The following is an 18,661-nucleotide window of genomic DNA, read 5'->3' on the forward strand; positions in this document are numbered from 1 at the left end:
GTAGGTGTCTAGATGGAGGTTGGCTCGATCCGTTGTTTGGGGGAATAGAAATCCCAAAGTTAGGTTCAATCCATTGTGCGGAAGAGCAAAGATGATGTTCTCAATCTTCAAATGCTTTCTAGGTGGAAGAGTTTTTGGGAGACTTGATCCCCGAAGACTTGGGTCTTCAGCAATGGGTCTTTGGATGACTTGTTGGTTGATGAGGTTTTTGGATGACTAGGCTTAAGAAAAGTTGGGGGAGTTTTCGAGAAGTGCTTAGCTTTTAGGGTTTTCGAATGGGTTTACAATACAAGTACAGTCAAAAAGCACGTGGGGAACTCTCTCGCGAGAGCCTTTCGATGTCAAAGTAAGATGATGCCATAATGCAGAATAAAGTGTATGTATGTTATGAGGCTTCAGATGAGTGTCTCCGAATGAGAGTCTTTGGATGAGAGTTTCTAGATGGGTTTGGATCTAAGGTATAGGTATGGTTCTTCGAGTGTTAGATCTGGGTCCAAATGGCACGAACCCATGGGATATTTATAGGCTTCAATGGTTGGGCCACGTGATAATGCAAGACACATGGCATGCTGAGGTGGCCCAAAAGACTCTTTGGGTGAAAAGATTACGGATAAGACCAGAAGGTTTGAAGGTTCATTTGGGGATAAGATGCCCCAGAAAAGAATCATTTGGATGAAAATTCCCTGAAAACCCTAAAAACTTTTCGGAGTTATCAGGATTCAGAGATGGTCCAGAAAACTCTTATGGATAAGTCATCAAGACTAAGGACTTAGGGCATTTGATAAGGCTTCTCCCTAAAGACTCTTCAAAGTCATCGAGAGACTTTGCTTGAAAGACTCTTCAGGCTCAAAGGCTGGATAGCTTAAAGGGCTTAAGGTCAAGGCTTCCTTGAAAACTCTTCGGAGTCATTTGAAGACAATTGCCTAGAAGACTCTTCGATGTCTTCCAGGTCTTCAGCTTTCCTTCGATACTTCCATGGATTTTTTGATTTTTGGCTTGATTTTTCTAGGATATCCCACAATATTGATATTTTCTTAAGATTACGAAATAATTCTGAAATGTTTTTAAAATTACATAAATGATCTAAAAACATTTTTTAACGTTTTGAAAACGTTGAAATGCTGCCCCCAAGACGTTTCCAAGCATCATAGATTGGTGTATTGTTTTGTGAGTCACATTTATATTGATTAGACACACAATATAATACACAAATGTAGGAGTATTATATCAAGTATCACTCTTGAGTGTCTAAGTAGCATTTTTAATTTTTTTAGGGTAATGTTAATAATTGTTTTGGGGTAATGGTTAAGTAGAAATAAATATATTTTATTCTTAGAGGAGTATATTTATTACATATTGTTTTAACGTTCAAACAATTCTATTTATTAATTAAATAGTTCAAAACATTTAAACTCTAAACCATAAATCTTTAAATTCTAAACAATTCTATTTAACATATGTGTGTGTATGCATTTTGGTTGCACGAAATGAAAACGAAAATGCATATGATATGAGACGGAAATAAGAAAATGATATTTTTTAAAAAAGTAAGAAATGAAGGCGCAGAAAATATGTAAATAAAAAAATATGTATTTTTTTGTAAATATAATTTTTAATATAAAAATTATAAAAAAATAATTATTCAATTTAAAAATAAACAAAAAATTCATAATACATTTAAACAAATATAAACATAAATTCTATTATAAACTATGACTTACTAAATTAAAAAAATAATAATAAATTAAAAAAATAATTAAACATAATATAAGTAATAAATTTTAAAAAAGAAAGTAATCATTCTCTCTTAACCTCTCTGTGGACGAAACAAAATAGCTCCAAAAATATTTTTAAAATGGTAGAAATAATTCATAAACTTTTTTTGGTGTTTCTCCGTATTTTAGTATAAGTTTTTGAAATGATATCTCTGAAGCGTTTGTATCGTAGGTATGCATCTCCCAAGTGTATATATACATATATTAAAACAAATTTAGAAAAGATATAACAAGAAATAATCGAAAAAAGAATTAATGTAATCGACCTTAGAGTTGCTTAAGTTATTATTATATATTTCTATATTAAATTTTGAGGATTGGTGATATGGGCATAACAGATGGGCATGGGAGAGGAAGGGCGTGTTCGTGGCTGAGCATTTGACAACCAATTAATTTCTTTAAATAATACCCACTCTCCTAAAACGGCCTAACAATACTCTATGTATTAGCAAGCATGGGCTCTTATATTTTGATAGTCGTTTACCATCCAAATAGAGTCTTCTTCGGCGTGCATGAGATTTTTCGTCTTTCAAAGATCAAGAGGTAATCATTTTTTATCATTATTCAAACTTGAATTTCTAATTTTTCAACCACAAAAGGGTAATTTTGCAAACATATGATTATGTTCCCGTGAGATATTATTTATTTTACCTTAAAAGTGTTTAGACGTTATTAGATAATTTCGCCTTTAAAGTTTTCTTATAGGGAAAGTGAGTTAATTTTTTATCTAAATATCACAATTTTTGACTTGCATTAAGAATATAAGATTGTCTATCCCAACATCATCCCCTAATCGAAGATGAGTTATGCATATAGAGAAATCCCAATAAAGGTTTTTGTCGATTGAATCCTTCACGCAATATCATTTGCTTTGGCTCAAAGACGCATGGATTTTAGTTTGCACGATTTTGCCTTAAGACTAGCTCTCATGAAAAGAGAGAAATAACCAACTAATAACTCTCCCTAACACACGCCCAACGTGGAATTTGCGCTCGCAACACTCCGAACAAGTGCTAAAGCTCTTGGCCTATAAATGTATGCATGGAGTGAGGCTCTTGAAGGAGTACTAGAGAAGCACTAGTTCGAGAATCAAATCCTAGCAAGTAACAACACAAATGGCCTTCCCTTCAACACTCGTTGCCACGATCACTTTGATCCTCCTTGCCTCAGCAGCTCAAGGCCTCGTAATCAATGGCCAGACAATCTCCAATGCCATAATAGGGGGAACCCTCGTGTGTGAAGACACCTCTCTGGCCGTGGCCAAGACCTTTCAGCCCATCCCTCAAGCCCTGGTTGAGCTCCGCTGTGGCAACACCTCCACCTCCACTGAAACCGTGCTCATGTCCGTGCTCACTGATGCTGCCGGCACCTATTTTCTCGGCTTCTCAGTACTCGACACGCTGCTCTTTGATCCCGCCCAGTGCTACCTTCGCGCCACCATTCCCCCCGGCTCCTCTTGCGCTCTCTTCATTCCCAATGGCTTCCTTCGCATTCCTCTTGTCGTGCTCGACGTGGTTCAGGCCTTGCTCGGTTTCTGGGCTGTCTTCATTGCAGGCCCTGTTACTTACATGGTTCAGTAGGAGCCTTGAGGAATAAGCCCCATGCCGGTCAACTGCTTTTTTCTGTTATTCTTATGTGCTTCTGCAGCTTTGTTCTAATAAAAACTTCTCTATGAGGATTTGTTTGGAGATTGTTCTGTCAATTGGAAAAATTTTAATGTCCTGTAGTTTGATGAAATTCATTAGAAATACAACTGTTGTGATGTGCCTGATAAAGCAAAATCAATTGGATCTTCTTGAGCTCGAATACTTAATGGGCATCTGATCTCCTAATAGGCCATGGTGGGTGGCCTGCCTTTGTGAAGTTTCTAGCACTTTCACACCTTTATTACTACCTTTTTGGCAGCCAAACTTCATCCGACACTGAACCAAAACTCATTTACTTTAAACCACCATTGAATCTGCTCAAACGACACAACAAAAAACTCTTGATTTTGCAAGAAGAGCAGCAAGGTCAACCACCCTCATCCAACCAACAAAATGCACTGGAAACAGTACGAAATTTGAGCACAGTTGCCTCCTTATATAATGCAGCAACGTCGTTGCAGTCGTTATGAGGCTACATATCGAAAGTCTCTGGATGCGGCGATGGGAGACTCGTGCTGGAGAAGCAGGGCACATGCTAGATTGGTCCGAGGACTGATGATTTAGCATGTGCGCTGCTCTCCAGCTCGAGCCTTCTCTTCACCCTGCAAAACAGAAGAAGAAGAAGAAGAAGAAGAAGAACACAGGTAAGGTTCTTAGCAGAAGGGCCTTTAATGGCCATTTTATTACTTTCATGTATACACAAAAGAACTTCTTCACAGATGTTGCCATCTAACTGTTTTCTCAATTTTCTTTTTCTTTTTCTTTTTCACCAAGGATTAGGAAACCAAATCCAACTTAACTATCATAAATTATTTATAAATACCAACTGAAAGGCATCACAAGGCAATCCACAGATTCTGAATCAAGCACGATCAGATCGGCTCTCTAGAGCCAATGCAGCAGAGTCCACATGAACAAGCAAACAGGCATATATCTTTTGCTTAAGATGTTGGACGGTCTCAGAAAGCTCATTTTTCTCTGAGCTGGAGTTGGTTTTCAGCTTGTCCAGCCACTCATTGGCCTGCTTCAGCTGTGATAACGCGACCGCGATGTGGTTGTCTGGCTCTGTTCGCCTGTCCTTTCCTTTCTTTTCCTGCGTTCCCACTCGAAATCCCCCTTCGAGTGCTTCCTCCAGGAATTTCAGAAACCAAGTTTGTGTTTCATTCAAGAGCTTCTCCCTTAGTTCTTTGATCTCTTTCAAACCATCTCCTTTTGCCCATTCAAGTTTATCGGCTCCACTTAGCTCTACCGAGGGCTTCAAGGCCTTCATTGCCCGTCTCCCGCTATCAACTCCTCTCTTTTTGCTAACTTTGTCCCTCTCCTTCTCTTGAGGAATTGACCCGTTGGAGAATCTTAGTGATTTATCCTTGGAAGGAGTAGTGGCAATTGGCTGGTTGATAAGCTGGTGAAGAGCAAAGAACTTGCCGAGAGAGAGATGAGGATTCTCCGTTGAGGCAGATGAGCAGAGATCAGCAAACATACTGGAAGCAGAGACGATTAGACTATGACAATATCCATTACTTGCAATGGATGACAAAGTCTTGTCATCAAGAATGCTTACCTGAAGCACTTGACTAGGATTGCAGCTTGAGATGCTTCCTTTTGAGCTTCTGCTGCTACCAAAGAAGCTAAGTTTCTCCTTTTAAGCATTCCCTTGAATCGGGATGAAAAGATGAGAAAATTATCATAATGAACAGATAAAGAGTTACAAGATGCAAGATGAGAGATACCTTCCCGGGATTCAAAAGATAGGTGGGCAGAGAGGACCAGGACATCATCTCTGGTGGCTGAGTCTTCTCCCTCGCGTTTGACGAACAATTCAAGTCCATGTTTTCTAGTTTGCTAGTCATTTGCTTTGCCATCGCGCTTTTCAAAGGCGCCAAAGTCTCCTTGCTGGTGTCAGATACAGCAACATCTGGCCTTGGGGCAAGTGCTGCAGGACGGTTTCGAACAGGAGTACTCGGCCGTGTCTGTAATGCAAACAAGGATCATCATTCAATTGGATTTCTGACTCTAAACCAACATTTTCCGCTCCCTTTGCCTTCATTTTCTTTTGCAGGAACCAGTGTTTCAGACAGAGTAAGACCTTGAATACCCTGTTTTCTCTAAATCCTGAACTTTAAACCGTTTTATCAGAGAAAAAGGAAGGGGTGATCCTAATATCATACCTGACCTTTAAGCTCTTGCACTTTGCACTTGACCAATGCAACCTTCTTACTGGCTCCACTGCCCTCGCACTCACTGCCTTTAGCACCGGTGGCTTGGTCGCCCCCACTTGATCTTGCAATGCTCTTCCCGTTGCTAATTGGATCGGTGCCATTTACTTTGGTATTAGGCGTCAAGACACCCTGCATGTACCTCGATGCAACAGCCGCTTTCTCCTCTTTGATAACAACTAATTTCTTTTTCAAGCTCTCTTTTGGACTAGTAACCCCTTCTTGATCAACTTGAGTTAGGCCATCAGAGGGCTCCAGTATCTGCATCAAATCTTTCGGGTTGCCCACAAATGGATGTCGTCCTGGGACTGACCGAACTCCAACCAGAGTAGGGACTGGTGTCCCAGCTTCGATCCTGTCAACATAGAAGAATTGGCCTAGCTGCAACTTATTGTTCAAGATCAACTCATTGTCTTCCTTGGATAAAGAGACGTATGTCGAATGAGAAGAATCCGAAACTTTTATGAAGAACCCCTGGTTAGGCCACAGCTCCGAACCACTCAAGGCCGGGACAATGCTGATCACTTGTAGAAGGACCGATCGATATTCTCCAAGAATCTTTATTTTGGAATTCATTCCTTGGAGGAGCTTAAGCAGTACTCCGGGTGTAAGAGAAGCCATTACTATTCCTCCTGCTTTCTCAAATATGAACTCTCTTCAATGGATCTTTGAACTGGGCAGGATTATAATGAATGACATTAGATCTTGGGCTCTTTACATGCAATGTAGAGAGAGAGAGAGAGATGGCTTGATGGTTAAAGAGGGGGCAGTGTGTGAAGGGAGAAAGGAAGGAAGGAAAGGAGATTTGTTGGACAAGAGAGAGATGGACAAAGAAATTGCAGCCTTCTGACCAAACTGGTCCACGAAATTAACTTTGTTGGCTTGGCACAACAGGCAAGTAGCTTTCCAACGTCTCTTTGCTTCAAAGCCAAGAGACCATCTTTGCTTAAAGAAACCATGCTAATTTGGGGCCTCCCTTTTTGGATGCATAATCACTCATCTGCCTCCATTTCAAGACATAATGTCTTGGGGCCACCTTAACACCATGATTCAATGGCCAATTTTCCCCACCCAATAGGGCATTGATACTTTATATATTTATATACATATATATATATATATATCTTCCTACATATTGTGCTCTTACTAACATAGAAGATGATTAGCACAAGATCCATAAGGTCCAAATCTACATGATTCAATCCAATTGTATATGGAGCTGGAGTAGATGATTAGCACAAGATATCATATTATAATTGGGACTTGAAATTCAAATTTATTTGTGATTAGAATTCCTAATTTGATCGTGATTAAGATTTTGAATTTAATTATAATTAAAATATTGTTAAAATTAATTTTATTTAAGATTTATTTTATCTGAAAGAATATCTTCGTAAATCATCTTCTGATCAGCATAGAATTTTATGTGTACATAAATAGATAATTTTAGTTTTATAAAATAGGTGTTCAATGTTCTAAAATTAGTTATAACAATATTATCTTAGTGATATTTTAGGTGCAACTATATCACTTTTGTTATAGTAATATTTGTTTAGTGATATTTTGTTCTCTTTGTTCGTGATTTTTCCTAATTTGAGCTTTTCATGTAAAATTCTGTGTTTGTACGTGTGATTGATGGTGTTCATGATTTATTTTTGAGCCAATTTCATAACAAATTGGTATCAGATCCATCGGATCAAACCAAACCATTAGCTGTTGGCAAATCTCAACTGTTGGATCTGCAACTTCGGCACCATATTTTGGCTATGGTTCCTAGCAGTCGCCTGCTGTCGTTCGTCTGCCACCACGATTGTTTGACCGCCGCCACCACCGTTGCCCGCATCTGCTGTTGGCCACCATTGCGACCTCCATTTCATCCTTAGCTTCCGATCATCGACGCCCTCTGAAGTTGATCCGCCATTGCTGTCGACATCGGGTTTTTCGGTCTTCTACTTCACCGCCTCAATTCAATCACCGTTAGTCTTTATCCCATCGCCTTCTTCGATCGACAATCGTCCCCTTGCATCACCGACGACCATTGGCCTTCTTCGTTGTCCGTCATTGCAACTATTGTCGCCAGGAACTTTTGCCATTGTTGTTATTTCAAGCACACCCAGATCTGGTCCATACCCGACCTATCAAGAGATCCGACCCACTCCAGTTTTGCTAGCCCATATCCAAATCAGTTTGTGTGCCCATATTTGTTGTCCAGATCCAGTATTATGGTTTGTTTGTTTTTTTCTATTGAGATTTTATTTATCGATCATTTGACATTATTTAAGATTATTTGATCTTCGTGATAGCTACTTTGAAGTACGATATTATTTTGTTGGATAGAAATATTTGATTTTCATTATGACAAGTTAAGATGTGTACAAATTTGGCACAAATAGATTTAGATAAAGGTAGAGTTATTAAAGTGGATTTACATTGGTGAATATAGAGTCATTAAGATCAGTAAATATATATTGAGACTGATCTCGTTGGTTATGTTTTAAGTATAACTGAAGATATCTACTATAGTAAACTTTGAGTGGATTTGATTGGTATTTCTTGTGATGCAAATTTGGTTGATATTCATCAAGGAGATTAATTCTCCATAATTTTGTTGGAAAAAAGAATTTTGGATAATTTCATATTTGAATTTCATGTCAAGATGAAGCTTATCATAATTGTGACCTGGAATTCAAATTTGTCTGTGATTAGAACTTCTAATTTGATCGTGATTAAAATTTTGGATTTGACTGTGATTAAAATATTGTCAAATTCAATTTTATTTGATATTTATCTTATCTTGAGGAATATCCTCATGAATCATCTTTTGATCAAAATAAAATTTTCTGTATTCATCTATAAATAATTTTAGGTCTATAAATAAATGTTCAATACTTTGGAATTAATTACAACAATATTATTTTAGAGATATTTTGGATGTACCTATATCACTTTTGTTATAATAATATTTGTTTAGTGATATTTTGTTCCTTCTATCCGTGATTTCCTAATTTGGGTTTTTCATGTAAAATTCTATATTTGTGTGTAGTTGATGATTTGATTATAGTTTGTTTTTTTATCCAATTTCGTAATATATCCATATGAATTGTTTTAATCTTTCCAATAAATTAATTTATATTGAAAGGTACATCATTCTGCAGAAACTATTTTGTTAAATTTTTGTGAAGTTAGCTCTGTCTGTCAAGTTTGAGATTTGAAGAAGGTCGGTAAGCTATAAATTATCACGAATATCACTATTTAAGTGTCCAAATGGAGTGTCCGAGTAGCACTTCTATGAATGGAAATGGTAAGATAAAATTTGCATGAGAAGGGCTCGTCAAGCAAAGGCATTTGCCTCTGTTTCAGCCCGAACCAGGCTAGCGTAGACACCGTTGAGGTGGGAAAGCATGAGCGTGTCGTGACTTCCATACTCCGCAACCGCGCCATCCTTCATGACTGCAATGAGATCGGCTTCTCTGATGGTGGAAAGGCGGTGTGCCACCACGATGGTGGTGGCCTGCTTGGAGACCTTCCTCAACGCGTCTTGGATGTGCTTCTCTGATTCCAGGTCCAGGGCACTGCTAGCTTCATCGAGAAGTAGAATCTTTGATCTCTTCAGTATAGCCCTTGCAATGGCAATCCTCTGTTTCTGGCCGCCAGATAGCTGAACTCCACTGTCACCAACCTATAGCAGCAACAAGAAACAACCGCTTGTTATACCTGAGAGCTAATAGTGAGAAAAGAAGAAGAGTAAGGGTACCTCTGTGTCGTATCCCTGAGGGAGCCCACTAATGAACTTGTGAATGTAAGCTTCCTTGGCAGCTTCTTCAATCTCAGTCCATGAAGCGGATGGATTCCCAAATGCGATATTGTCTCTTATGCTCCCAGCAAAGAGTGCTGGCTCTTGACCCACCAGAGCTGTTTGTCTCCTCAGCCACTTGAGATCAAGCTCTCTCAAATCCACCCCACCCATCAGTATCTTCCCTTTGTTCGGATCATAAAATCTCTGTATCATCCACACCACCGTTGATTTTCCAGACCCGCTTCCTCCTACGAGGGCCACCATGCTTCCTCCTTTGACCTTCAAACAGAAATCCCTCAGCACAATCACCTCAGGTCTGCACGGGTAAGCAAACGTGACCATCTTGAACTCGACGTCAAAGGGCTTTAACCTTTCGATCTTCCTACCCTTTCGGCTTTCACTACCAATCAGTGGCCTACGGTTCAATATGTCTAAAACAGCTGGTATTACAGTTGCAGCCGTGGATGTGTCTGGTGCAAGGCCAGCTAGCTGGCCAACAGAAAATGAGCTTAGAACAAGTATTAGGAAGATCTTGTACACGTCCCCAAAGTCTGTCTTGTCTTGTTTCACTAGGTAGGCCCCAAACCAAAGAGTCAGAGTGTATGCTCCATACATGGCACCTTGAGAGAGGCCAAGAGCTGATCCGAGAATTTGTGACCTTCTAAGTGATGTTCTCTTCGGCTCAGATAAGGCTTGGTCAAATGATTGGACTATCTGCTCTTGGGTTGAAAATGTTGCCACTGTTCTTATATTCGAAACTGCACCTGCAGCTATGTTGCTGGCTTTGGAATAAGAATTGTTATCTAATTTAGGCCCAACGTTTATGATCAGGTTGAAATAGCTTGCACCCAGCGTGAGTGGAGTGAGAGCAGCCGCCAGGAGTGCGAGTCTCCATTCCAGGACACATGACACTCCCAGGGCAACAGCAGCTGAACTCACCCCCATTACCAAAACTGAGAACCGATCACCAAGGGACTGACCGGAAACTAACACAATCAGTTGAAAGCCTTGAAACAAGTGTTCCAGTTGAATTCTCCTCCAAGTCAAACCAACCGGGTTCTTGTTTTAGTATTGCTCGAAACAAGAAATCTCTTACCCTCCTTGTGAGCTTTGTACCAGCCCAGCCACAAAAACCGTGCTGGCCTGTCATGGAGATGAAGCAACCAAAGCCAAGCCCAACTAGTACCAAACAGAGGATATTGATATCCTTTTTCATTTGATGCGCGTTGTCTTTGAAGTAAACTCTAAGCGCTTCACCTAGAATTAAGGGAAAGATTGAGAGAATTGCTCCACCATGAATACCCAAAACAAATCCAAATAACAGAATGGCAAGCTCAGGTCTCTGCAAGTTCCATATCTCTGAAAGCCGAAATTTCTTAGTCTTTTCCTCCATCTCTTCTTCTTCCTCCACTTGGTATCCTGATTGCGTGCTCTTTAAGTTCTTAGATCTTGAGATTTCATCTGCTTTATTTGATCTTGACACATCACGAATGGATTTCTCAGGCATGGAGAACTCTGAATCCTTCCGAATGTGGCTTTGCTTTGTTTCAGGTTTCGAAACTCCTTCAGAAGCCATCTTTACAAGGCCATAGTATCCCCCAGCCTTTTCCATGAGCCGGCGATGGTCACCCATTTCAGCAATTGAGCCTTGGTCAAGAACCACAATGGTGTGAGCATTCCTTACTGTGGCCAGCCTATGAGCAATCACAATGGTGGTTCTGCCCGTTGAGATCTTGTCGATGGCCTGCTGCACCACAGACTCGGACTCAGGGTCCAAGGCACTTGTAGGCTCATCTAAAAGAAGGATTCTAGGATCTTTGATCATGGCTCTAGCAAGTGCTATCCTCTGCTTTTGACCCCCTGAGAGTTGGGTTCCTCGGTCTCCAACCTGTCCAGAGAGGGTAAATTAAGTCGATTTCCAATCTCTAATCGATAAGGCAATGCTTGTTTCGTGTATTTTACCTGGGTATCGTATCCATATGGAAGGTTGGAGATGAAGTTGTGGGCATTGGCAGTAACGCAAGCTGTAAGAGCCTCTTTCTTGGTGGCATTCTCTTTCCCCATCATCACATTTTCCAGTATGCTTGTGGCAAAGAGAGCTGGTTCCTGACCCACCATGCCTATCTGACTTCTCAGCCACTTCACTTGCAGAGTCCTTAAATCATGCCCATCCAAGGTGATCGACCCTGCCAAAACATTATTTTCAAAGTCGATAAGAATGAACTATACGAATCCATTGATCTTTTGTCTACCATCAAACAGTATCATTTGGCTTACCACTGATGGGGTCATAGAACCTCTCTATAAGAGCAAAAATGGTGGATTTTCCGCCTCCACTAGCACCAACCAATGCGACAGTCTTCGAAGCAGGAATCACTAGATTGAGAGACCGGAGAATTTGAACAGTTGGGCGAGATGGGTAAGCAAAACTGACATTCTTGAACTCAATCTTGCCACGTACGCTTGAAAGCAGCCTTCCATCGGGATTGTAAGGATCGATGTCTGGAACTCTCTCTATAACCTCAAACACCCGGCTAGCTGCAACTGTTCCTTGTGCAAACTGTGCAAAATAGGACAATGCCAATGCCAAGCCCCTGCAAATATTTAGTTCACGTCAGTTTGTATACTAAGTTTACTGATCAAAAGAGAGAAGGGCAATTTGGTTATTACCTTCCCCCCACATTGACACCAAAGAAACAAGCAATGGCTTCACCTCCATGGATCTCTTTTCTAGCAACCAAGATAGATCCATACCAGAAAGCAAGTGCCCAGGTCGAGTAAGTGACCAAATATATAACTCCAATTCCCGCACCCTTGGCAAAGCCAATCTTTAGCCCAACGGGCACTGCTTTCTCCAACATTTTGGCATATCTTGCTGCCAGATTGTCCTCTGCTACAAAAGAAAACACTGTTCTAATCGAACTGATGGCTTGCTCTGCCACTCTACCGGCTTTCCTATAAGAAACCTTTGAAGAAATAACCAATAAAGGCAGTGTGAGATTAACAGGAATTGGGCATCATATATAGATTCAACAATTTTATGCTTTTGTCACCGTGCTTACCTCTTCTTTGGAAGTTAGGCCGACATATACAGCCTTATAAGCAATACCACAGAACATTGTTAAAGGGGTGACTGCAAAAACTACCAAAGAAATCTTCGGCGACCTCAAGAAACCAACCATGTAGCCACAGATGAAGGTACATATATGATGAACAAAGTGTGCCATCTATGATAAGAGAAATAATAACATTAGAAACTATATAAGTTGTATATGTGATGAGACAAATGCCAGATTGAACTTAAATACTGAGCTATATATGCCAATGAGCTCATCGATTTTTGACATGGTTTACTAGAAGAGAACATCTATATACCAGCAAGACTACATAACATTCAAACAATTCTGTTTCAAGTAAAGCACTATTAGCTTGGAATAAGCTGAAACTTGTAAGGATTAGCTATATATAAAGGTTGAAACCAGAACAACCTTCTCCCCCATGACTTCTTGGATTTGAGCTACATCACTTGAAATCCCATGCATAATGTCAGCAGTACTAATTTCTGTGTCAAAAAACCCAACATCCTGTCTCAACACTGCTCGGAGATACTCTGTTCTGATGCGATGCGCTGATCGTTCCCCCACCAATCTCCAGCAAGTGACCTCTGCCACAGTAGCTTCTTCACTTAGCAAAATTCATTAGGAAAATGAATTTTCTGAAACCCCCAAAAAACAGATAAATAGAAAAAGATAAGAAACTCCTAGTTACCCAAGTATGCTCCAATCACCACAATTCCTGATAATCCAGCCATGAGGAGACATATCTGAATTTACATGTCAAAAAAAGGCAAATTAACAATCATCATCGCCATCATAAGTTTGTGCTGATAATAGTACTGCTTTCTAAGTCCTAGAAAGCCCATAAATGGCTGTAAGAAAAGCTAAAAAGATCCACATTGGCCAAGCAAATTAGGATCAGAATGGAGTACTAAACTGAACATTAGTGACTAATAAGAAAAGAGTCCTTACCTTATCCACTCGATCCATCATGTTCTTGGTGTCACTTTTTGATCCAGTAGCAATCTTGTTCACAAGGTTCCCAAAAAAATACGAGTACCAAGGAAGAGAGCCGCCATTAACAAGGGCTCCCAAACAACCCAAAATCACAAGAAGAATGTCCAGCTTTGTTGAGTACTTGAATAAGCTCAACAGCCCAACAGCTTTTGGTGGCTCAACAGCTTCTTCTTCTTCTTCTTCTTCATCATATGGTGGCCCATCAATCTCATCATATCCATGTCCACTCCTATACTGATGGCTTGCTGAATATGAGGATCCATCACTGCCACGGATGCCCGGCTTATGATGATGATGATGGTTGTCTTCTTCAACAGATTCATAACCAATCATGCTAAGCTCATCCTTACCTGTAGGCAATAACCCAAGCATGAGTCCCAGAGGTTAGATATTTTAGTTAGTTATGGATATTTAATAGTTGATAGGATCGCTCTAATACCCCTTGCTGGGATTGGATCTCACAGATATCAACACAAAGCAGAATATTTACAGAAAAACTGCAAACCCTCAATAACATCATATATAATTATAAGACACGATCATCTGAGCTGACACACTCGAGACACACAATCTCAATAAACGATCAACATCATCTTGTGAAAACAATTACCCAACATTTGTTAATCTATTGTTTAGAAAATTTAGTAAACAATAAAATAATTTCTTCGTTGTAAAATTGATGTGGGTATTTTGAGTTTCGATCCTACATTACCAGCCAAAGGGTCACTGTGTCCGGCGCTTCCAACCTCTTTAATGGTGGCCAAGCCAGAATAACTACTATTATTATGCTTCCCGTATTCACCGGACTTGTAGCTTCTTCCAAAGAACGAGCTCTCACCGTCGCCGCCGGCGACGCGGCTCTGCAGCTCAAGCCTTCCGGACGGCACTTCACCATACCCAGAATGTTCTTGGTGGGAGCCACCATACGTTCGGGAAAGGAAATACTGATTGGCGGTTCGCCGGAAAACCCGGCTTCCTGGCGAGCTGGAGGGGGTGGCGGTGGCGGTCCAGGGGCTGAGCGCTGCCCCGAGGTTCCGGTTTTCCCGCCACCCAGTTGGTTCAAACTGCCAGGAAAGCTCTCCATGCCAAGACTTGTCGTCGTCGGAGAAGAAGGGAGTGGACGGCGGAGGAAAATTCCGGCGGGTGTAGGGACTGTGAGAGAGGGAGAAGTTGAAGGAGCTGGAAGTGAAGGATTGGGAGTGGTAGCGGGTGGTGGCTGGCGTGGGGTGGCGGCGGCGACGGCGCCCGCCGGTGAAGGAGGAAGAATACTGCTCGCTCTCAAAAGAGGAGTTGTGATCAGCCATGGACACAAAACTGAAGCTGTGATCACTGATCAGTCTCTTGGAAAGATCACTTCCTCCCAACTAATGTATGAAGAATTAGAGAGAGAGAGAGAGAGAGAGCGCTTAACTTTGATGAATCCGCTTGATCTTCCATTGGGCATATAATACAAATGCAAAGACAAAACATGAACTTTGGAAAGAGGCAGCACTACACGTTGAAGTTGGAACAATGCTTGTGAAGAAATCCACCCCTTATTATTTTATTGCCACTTTTGTTAAAAAATTAAAAAAAAAAAAAAACATTTTCAAATCATACAATCGAGTTTGAGTTGTGAAAATATTTTTTCTTTAAATAAAGAAAAAATTGCATATAAATACCATACTCTCCTGATTAAGTAGTGGCATACATCAGAAAATTCTGGGCAGTATTATTATAGAAGATGATATTTTTTTTCCTTTTAAATTAAAATAAATAAGATAAATTTGAGTCAAAATAAAATTAAAATATTTTTTGGACCATTATATTGAATAATCAAGACTGAAAAATATTTTAACATTTTTATCAAACTGTTTGTTAAATTTTTTAAAATATATTAGAGGATATATGTGTCATTTTCTTTTATTTAGAAGGTCCAAAATATACTTATATGGAGTGAGAGAGAGAAATATATTAAAAAATGTTAGATAAGAAGTCATGCAACTTCTTTTTCAATAGTCGTCAGAAAAATTTAATAAACACATTGAAAATGACATCAATTTTAAATATTTTATATTTTTTAATCTATTTGATTAACCAATACTGTTATACTAAATAACAAGTGAACATGGGGCAATTAGTGTAGCAAATCCCTAGACATGATTATAAAGGTTCTATGTAATTAAAGAATATAGAGTCTGGAACAAAACTACTATACGAAAGGTAAATCTATTACTTTAGCCTCATTGACATGCAAAGTAATGTGTTCTACATCATGATTAGAGTTTATTCTTTTTTTTTTTTTCTTCACATAGGGTGTCCAAAATTTGCTTGACTAATCGTCAGGGACAGGTAACCTTCTCCCTTGATGCACTCCCCAAGTAAATTCGACTGTAGACACAATCTATACACACTCAGAATTGAACATTTTACTCAGTTTATACGGGACTTGTCTTTCAATTTTATTGCTATCTTCCACCTAAATGTTATCTTCTAATAATAACTCTACCTTTCAAGTAGAATTTGATATTTCATGTGAAACTCTAAATATTTTATTACTGCACCCATGTCTATGAGGCTAGGGTCTATTCTTTTTAATGTTTGAGAATTAATATCCCGACCCACGAGTGTCCCTCTCGGGTGTTTAGAATGATACACTATTATTGCATCATTCGATATTAATATTTTGTATTAAAGCTTAGTATAATAATATGAAATTAGGAGTGCCTTAATTGGCACATAATGGCTGGTCAGGGAAGCCCTTAATAATCTTGGCTTATACTTGTCCTCTTGAAGTTTGAGATTGTAGCAAGGCTAAGAGAAAATGACCCTCTAAATATTAATATTAGACTAAGAATGTAATTAAAATGGTGGACAAAATACAAAGATTAGTCAAATTATATCATTGTAACGGATCAGCTTTGGGTTCATTTGGTTTCTTGGGACGGCTGAGACATAGTGCAGCTGCTAAAACTAAAACTATATATATACATATACATATACATATGCTGCCGGCTTATTGAAGAGTTTTAACATGTTAGGGTTGGGAAATTTTTACATTTGCCTAGGATTAAAAAATTTATGGAATTTTATATGAGGTGATTGATTTGGGTCAGATTTATAGACAAGAGGATTTGAACCGATACTTAGGTTGTACAGAAATAAAAACGAAACAACGATATTTTTAAAAAAATAAAAAACATGAACATGAGAAAATGCATAAATAAAAAAATATAAAAATCCTTTTTGTAAATAGAATTTTTTTTTTCATCTCGAACCTCTTTGTGGATGAAAATACATTTTCAATATTTTTCTAATATTGAGCAACGATCACAAAAACGTTTTTAGAATTACCTAAACAATTTAGAAACATTTTTTGGTGTTTCTCAGCATTTTAATGCAGAAAATATTTCGAAAATACAAAAACGATACTCACGAAGCATTTTTGTGCATCATAAATTAAACTCATATTAATTGAGAAAAAAATCAAACTTGAATTTCAAGAAATAATTAAAAAAGTTAAATTCAACTTCCGATCCCTAATTTATCCAAACTCATGCACACCTCTCTCTATATATATAAACTTGACAAATTATATAATCATCAATAAAGGTGATTGTAAGAGTGAATTTTGTGGGTATGGTGTTGACTTTATATATTGCAAAAAAAACAACAACAACAACAACAATAATAATAATAATAATAATAATAATAATAATAATTGTAGTTTCTGTCATTCAGCATATGCCTCCACATGTCATTGATAAGGAATGAAGTTGTGTTATGGACAAGAAGTGAAGGGGAGAGATGTGGAGATGTCTTCTTCTAAACAGCTAGTAAGTCAAAACTACTTGTATTATTCAGTCTACCCATCTTCTCTCCCTTAGCCAAATGGCTTGCATCCAGAGACAGACAGCAACCCTAATTTCTTGAGTCTATATACTACTACTAATCCTATCATCCTCAGACATTTTAAAACCTTAAATTGTTTTAGTTGCCCAGAATATGTCAAGGCCTGGCCTGATGAGTTCATCAAATTAGTAACTACATGGACCAAAGTGTACCCAATGATAAACTGGACCTCTGTATGCTAATGCTTAAGGTCTATTGGCTTGTAACTACAATAGTAGTAGTAATAATAATAATAATAAGGGCAGTGATGTATGCTTTGGAATCAAAATTGCAGTTTAAGGGCTGGTAGAGTGAACTTGTCATGACTTGGTCCTACTTTGGCTCGCTCTTGTTCAATGTGCCATCTGCAGTCAACCATGATTTTAGGAGGACTTTAGTTACAGTATTGTTGGTGTGATTCTCCTTTATTTTTGTGATCTGTTGGAAGCCTTATCTCGTCAGCCTCTAGTATAAATAAGGGTGTAGTTTGTTTAATAAAGGCAAGCAAATCAATTTCACTCGAGCCTTTCTGCTTAACCTCTCAAGGTAGCCCACTTAGTTTTTTAACTCTTCACAGTCACAGACTAAGCAAGGGACTTCTAACTTCTCTTCTTATTCTTGCGTGACAGAACTTTTTATGGAGTAGAGAGCTTCTTAACTTGCAAGTGTACAGTGCACGACAGGATTTCCATCTTCAGCTGTTGGAGAGAGAAGAACAATTTTGAAGGCACATCCAATGCCAATCTTTATGTTTTATTCTCTTAATTTATTGTTGTTATCTTTAGAATGGAAATTAGTAAAACTTTGCAATAGTACTCTATCTTTAATATGTATAATTCTTTCGGTAAGTTCCATGAAGAGACCTAAAGTTTGTCTAAATGGCACCGACTACTATAACTTCAAAAATAACACTAATCTACTTTTGACTTTCATTGACACTCCTGTTTTTTCCCCTATTCCACTTTCCTTTGCCATGTGAAAACTGTTGTCAACTTTTTATAAATACCAAAATACCCTCATATTTATATCTCCTTAACTTTCTTTTTTCTGTCTTCTATCTCACATGTATTTTACTAGGAATCGTGGTTTGTCTTCTACTTCTAGGACAAAACAGATAGCTTGTCTTTTGTTTTTAAGGACGAACCCATCTGCTTTTGGGTTCATTTCCTACTTCTCGATATTGGGTTCTCATTTTTAAAAGACAAAATCAAATTTAGGTGTTCAATTGCTTCAAACTCAAAGCTTTGATCATTTGCCATGTTGGTCAACGACGAGAATTGAACCT

The 18,661-nt window shown here is 38.8% G+C and overlaps 3 protein-coding genes across 3 annotated transcripts; 1 reads left to right on the plus strand and 2 right to left on the minus strand.

The window, feature by feature from the left end:
• The first annotated feature begins 2,864 nt into the window (after nucleotides 1-2,864).
• LOC127794002 (uncharacterized) lies at nucleotides 2,865-3,355 on the plus strand. The gene has a single exon (XM_052324858.1). It carries the CDS (start codon nucleotides 2,891-2,893, stop codon nucleotides 3,353-3,355), a length of 465 nt encoding a protein of 154 aa, XP_052180818.1. The 5' UTR covers nucleotides 2,865-2,890.
• Nucleotides 3,261-6,578, minus strand: LOC127794001 (uncharacterized). Its single transcript, XM_052324857.1, has 4 exons — nucleotides 5,590-6,578; nucleotides 5,152-5,391; nucleotides 4,983-5,074; nucleotides 3,261-4,902 (listed from the first exon to the last, which is right to left on the minus strand). Exons 1-4 carry the CDS (start codon nucleotides 6,256-6,258, stop codon nucleotides 4,284-4,286), a joined length of 1,620 nt encoding a protein of 539 aa, XP_052180817.1. The 5' UTR covers nucleotides 6,259-6,578; the 3' UTR covers nucleotides 3,261-4,283.
• A 2,281-nt stretch (nucleotides 6,579-8,859) lies between these two features.
• Nucleotides 8,860-14,968, minus strand: LOC127794092 (ABC transporter B family member 19-like). The gene is given in 11 exon segments (XM_052324983.1): nucleotides 8,860-9,316; nucleotides 9,392-10,405; nucleotides 10,407-11,321; nucleotides 11,396-11,619; nucleotides 11,711-12,027; nucleotides 12,104-12,399; nucleotides 12,496-12,660; nucleotides 12,922-13,097; nucleotides 13,202-13,256; nucleotides 13,462-13,856; nucleotides 14,219-14,968. Coding segments are annotated over 11 exon segments (4,497 nt in total). The 5' UTR covers nucleotides 14,811-14,968; the 3' UTR covers nucleotides 8,860-8,968.
• Nucleotides 14,969-18,661: the final 3,693 nt, after the last annotated feature.

Source organism: Diospyros lotus, chromosome 2 (assembly GCF_014633365.1).
Source record: "Diospyros lotus cultivar Yz01 chromosome 2, ASM1463336v1, whole genome shotgun sequence".
Taxonomy (NCBI): domain Eukaryota; kingdom Viridiplantae; phylum Streptophyta; class Magnoliopsida; order Ericales; family Ebenaceae; genus Diospyros; species Diospyros lotus.

What these genes read in the sequence shown, in the direction of transcription:
- LOC127794001 (XM_052324857.1), bottom strand. Translation starts at nt 6,258, where the DNA reads ATGGCTTCTCTTACACCCGGAGTACTGCTTAAGCTCCTCCAAGGAATG. An exon ending in ATCTTTTGAATCCCGGGAAG is followed by an intron (nt 5,075 to 5,151) that starts GTATCTCTCATC and finishes TCCCGATTCAAG; the next exon opens with GGAATGCTTAAAAGGAGAAA. An exon ending in ATCCTAGTCAAGTGCTTCAG is followed by an intron (nt 4,903 to 4,982) that starts GTAAGCATTCTT and finishes CTCTGCTTCCAG; the next exon opens with TATGTTTGCTGATCTCTGCT.
- LOC127794002 (XM_052324858.1), top strand. Translation starts at nt 2,891, where the DNA reads ATGGCCTTCCCTTCAACACTCGTTGCCACGATCACTTTGATCCTCCTT.